We start from the raw sequence: 4327 nt of genomic DNA on the forward strand, positions 1-4327 counted from the left end.
CTGTGGGGACACGGACAGGTGGGAGGGCGGAAGCCCAGAGAGTGGGAAAGATGAGATTCCTCCTCCGGCCCCCAGCCTCCTCCCCTCCCCCACCTCCTCCGGCCGTCTGAGCCACTTCTGAGGCCAGACCACCCCCTTGTGGTGAGATGAGCCACTGACTCAGCGTTTCTTCCTCAAGCTGCGGGTTTTCGGTTCGGAAGGCAGGCAGGGAGGGAGGGAGATGAGTCTGGAGGAGGATCCCCGGGGGGGGGGGGCGGGCGCGTGCGTGCGTGTGTGTGACCTGGTGGGGGGGAGGGAGGGAGGGGGGGGAGAGAGAGAGAGAGAGAGAGAGAGAGAGAGAGAGAGAGAGAGATTTTTAGAAAAAGAATCTCAAAAAAAAAAAAAAAAAAGAAAAAGAAAAAGAATCTCTATATCCTCTCTTCTCTGCAGCCGCACATAGGTGTTTCTCTCCCTCTCCTTCTCCGTCGCTCCCTCCCTTCCTCCATAGGTAGACACGAGTAAGGAAAACATCCCCCGCCCTGGCTGGCGTGGCTCAGTGGTTGAGCGCTGGCCTGCGAACCAGAGGGTCCGGGTTCGGTTCCCGGTCAGGGCACATGCCTGGGTTGCGGGCCGGGTTCCCAGCTGGGGACCAGAGGCCACCACCACGTATGGGTGTTTCTCTCCCTCTCTTACTCCTTCCCTTCCCCACTCTCTAAAAACAAACAAACAAACAAACAAACAAACAAACAAACAAATAAGCGAATGAATGAATGAATGAATGAATGAATGATTGAATGAGCAAATAAATAAATAAAAAAGAAAAGAAAAACATCCCCATGTGTTCCCCCGTCACCATCACCGTGTGGTTGCCTCGCTCCCCGCCCCCATTTGTTGGCAGACTCCGTAAGCGCTCACCGTGGTTGATTTCCTGCGTGTGCCCTGGCGGAGGACGGAAGCGGAAAGCCTGGTGTGTGGAAACAGCGCGTCGTCCACGTTGACCCCGGCTGAGACACACGGACTCCCCGCTCCCCATCCCCGCCTAGACGTCCTTAGGGTGAGTTTCCCTGAGATCTGCGGCCCACAGCCGACAGGGCACCGATGCCCGCCCCCCCCCCCCCGCACCCCGCTCCCCGCTCCCCGCTCCCCGCTCCCCGCTCCCCCGCCCGTCGTCTGTCGGCTCTCTTGGGCGACGGGTCGCAGAAGGATTCCTTGGGCCGTGTGTCCTGGTTCCGGCGGCGGCCGCCGCGGCCGCCGGTAGGACCCAAGGTTCCCTTTCCGAGTCCCCCTCCCGCTGCCGCGGTCGTGCCGTGGCCGCGCCGTGGCGGGCCGGGAGCTCCGAGGCGGGCGTGGCGTGCCGGGGCGAGAGGCGTCCTCCGGGCGGGCGGCCGGGGCACCGCTCGCGGCCCAGCGATCCGGATCCGTGCCGCTGACGTTGGCGCCGGTTGTCGGGAGCCACCTGGCGGCCGCTTTTAGAGTGCTTCTTTCCCCCGCGAAGGAGAAGGGAGGTGACGCGGCCTCGGTGCCCGTGGGTGATTTCCGGGTTTCCGGCGGCGCGGGCGGCCTCGTGCCGGTGGCGCCGGGGCGTCGTCGCTGGGCCCCTGGGCCGGAGATTGGAGCTGCAGGAGACTCGAGGGAGGGAGCGGCCGGCGGCGCCGCGCGTGTGTGGCGGCCCGGCCGGGTCGACCAGCACTCGCCGGCGGCCGTCCCTCGGCCCGCGTGGACGGCCCGCCCGAGCGCGCGCCCGAGCAGGGCAGTGGAGGTGGGTGGCTCTCGGCCGCTCCGGTGGCGCCGACCGCGCCCGGGCGGGCCCGGGCGCGTTCGGCCGTGGCGTCGGTGTTCTCGTCAGTCAGCGGCGCCTCCGCGTTAAGGAACTGGTGTCCTGTTCCCCGAGTTTAGTCCTGTCTCCTCTTAGAAAGGTCAGCGAGGGGAGGGAGCGAGGGAGCGAGGGAGCGAGGGAGCGAGGGAGCCCGCCGTCTTTCGAAGAGGGACCGGTGGTGTTGTATCCGGCGCCTCGCGTCCCACGCTCCGCAAAGCGGGGACCCAGCCCACGAACCAGGGGCGGGCGCCGGTTGGGAACCGAACGGGCGACCCTCCGGATCTTGGGCCCGGCCTCGGTGCCTTTGGGCCGCAGCAGGCAGGCCTGCGGCACTCAGTCTAAGACACGACGGATGCGGAGTCGAGAGGGGCCCGGCCCGCGCCCGCGCCCAGCCTGCGTCCCGTGCGGCCTGCCGGAAGGGAGCGGGAGGGGCTTGGATGCCCGCACGCGCGCGGCGTGGGTTCCAGGCGTCAGGCTCGGCTTCTATCGGCCATCCCTCCCCCTCCCCGCAGGCATACGGAGTCAGGGGAGCACGGGGGACGGCCCTGCCTGTGGCCCGGGGCGGTCCGCGGCCCTTCACGGGGAGGCCGGGTCATCGTGGGCGCCTCCTCGCACTTCTCAGCGAGTCACGGCTGGGAAGCGCCTTAAGGGCGCGGCGACCCCGCCACCCTCCTGCGCCGGCGTGCCCTCGGGCTGCTCGCAGGACGCTCTCCTCCCTTGTCCTGTGGGGCGAGGGGGTGTGGCTGTCGACCAGATGTCCCGGGAGGCGGGCGCCCCCCCTCCCCCCCCGTGCCTCCACGCGCGATGGGGGCTGCCGCGTGTCCTGTGGCCGCGCCTCCCTTCCGGGGAGGCCCGTGAGGTCCGTGGGTTGACCCCGGTCGCCGGGACACGCCATCGTGTCGCCAGGAGGGCGCAGATTGTACCAGGAGGTTAGTGTCGGCACGCTGTCTGTCGGCGACCCTGTAGGGGCCCTTTGGGTGGTGACCGGGAGCCCGGCCCCGGTCCCCGTCTCGGCCCCGTGTGCCCTGGCTTCCGTGGCGCGTGGGCGCCCCCGGGCGCTGGGGGGGAGAGGGGCCTAGTGGCCCTCAGGTGATCGATGTGGTGACGTCGCGCTCTCCCGGGCCGGACCTAAGCCGCGCCGGACGAGGGACGGACCTTCCCGGTGAATGGGGCCGCTCTTCTCGCTCCGCCTGCGGTCCCCTGCCCTCTCCTCCGCCCCGAGTGCCGGTGCGCGGGAGGGAAAGGGTGCGGACTCCGGCCCGACTTCGCGGCCCCTGCCTCCTGGTGGCGGCGGGGCCCGTGGTCTCTTGACGCAGCGGACACCCTCCGCCCTGCCCCCAGCCTTTGGGGGTTCCGTCTCTTGCGAGGGGTCCCCCCCCTGTGTTGGGGGGGTGCCCTTACCGCTGCTGCCGCGTCGCGCGCGCTGCTCTGGCGCTGCGGTCGCGTCTCCGCTTGCCTCTCCGTGGTGCCCCTGGAGTGCTCCGGGTTGGCCCCCAGGTGCCTGAAGCCGAGCAGGTGCCGTCGCTCCCCCGTTCCCAGCCGTGACCTCAGTCGGGCCGCCGGGCCGCCGGCGCTGCGCTGGGGAGTCGGGTCGCCGTCGCCGCTGTTGGCGTGGCGGGGTCCTGCCGGGTGCGCCCGCCGCCCTCGCGTGAGGGGGTGGGGCGCCCGGCGGTCGTTCTGGCCTGCGTTCTGGCCTGCAGCGTTGGCAGAGCCCGGGGCTCGTGGAGCGTCCGTGCCCGGGGCCGAGCTCGCTGGAGCCGGCCACTTGGCTGTGACCGACTTGTCCTGCTGCCCGCCGTTCTTTCACGTTTCTCTTCTCTCCTCCAGGCCGCCGCGTCTTTCCCGCCCGTGTGTAGCCTTGCCTCGAGCTCCGCGTGTTGGGCCGGTGCCCTTCGTGCTCGTCTCGGCGCGGCACCGCGGCCCCTCGCCCCCCCCCCCCTTAACTTGCTCAGGGGGAGGGGAGAGCAGCCTGCGGTGTGTGAGCAGGCGGGAGAGTAGGCGGTGGCGGGGAGGAGGGGGGGGATGGAGGGGCCCGAGGCAGCACCGGGGCCTCTCTCTCCCCTTTAGGTCACGGCCCCGGCCGCGGGCGCTCCCGTTGCCCCGTGTGCGCTGCCGCTCCGCGCCCCGCGCGCTTCTGCGCTGGCGCGGCTCCCCGGCTCTGCCGTTCCCGAGGCTGCCGAGCGCCCGGTTGAGCCCCCTGGGGGCCCGACGAAGGGGGGGGTCACTCGTGCCGCTGGGTGCGGGGGCGGTGTCGCCCTCGGTGAGAAAAGAAGCCTTCTCTAGCGATCCGAGAGGGTGCCTTGGGGTACCGAACCCCCCAGCCGCCGCCCCTCCTGAGTGTGAGAGCGGCTACTGTAGCCGCGCGTCTCGTGGGCACCCGGGGGAGCGCCCCCCCTCTCCCTTGAGAGAGCTCTCCGCGTCAGACGCCCTGCCCCGGAGAAGGGGGGCCCCCCTGGTGCTGCTCGGTCACCCGCGGCCCGCGCCTCCCCTCGCCGAGATAGGGGAGGGCGCCGCTGGGCCCGGCCGGCGGTC

The 4327-nt window shown here is 70.4% G+C and overlaps 1 protein-coding gene across 1 annotated transcript in view; it reads right to left on the bottom strand.

Moving 5' to 3' along the window:
- Window positions 1–2870: 2870 nt before the first annotated feature.
- Window positions 2871–4327, bottom strand: part of LOC136387113 (collagen alpha-1(I) chain-like) — a 3244-nt gene continuing 1787 nt past the window's right edge. Inside the window, exons 1-4 of the mRNA XM_066358181.1 lie at window positions 4105–4327; window positions 3868–4051; window positions 3197–3489; window positions 2871–3137 (exon numbers count right to left, since the gene is read on the bottom strand). The exon at window positions 4105–4327 is cut by the window's right edge and continues 1787 nt beyond it. Of these exons, the coding sequence (XP_066214278.1) occupies window positions 2871–3137; window positions 3197–3489; window positions 3868–4051; window positions 4105–4327 (967 nt within the window). The remainder of the gene's footprint in view (window positions 3138–3196; window positions 3490–3867; window positions 4052–4104) is intronic.

This window comes from Saccopteryx leptura, unplaced genomic scaffold (assembly GCF_036850995.1).
Source record: "Saccopteryx leptura isolate mSacLep1 unplaced genomic scaffold, mSacLep1_pri_phased_curated manual_scaffold_85, whole genome shotgun sequence".
NCBI lineage: Eukaryota > Metazoa > Chordata > Mammalia > Chiroptera > Emballonuridae > Saccopteryx > Saccopteryx leptura.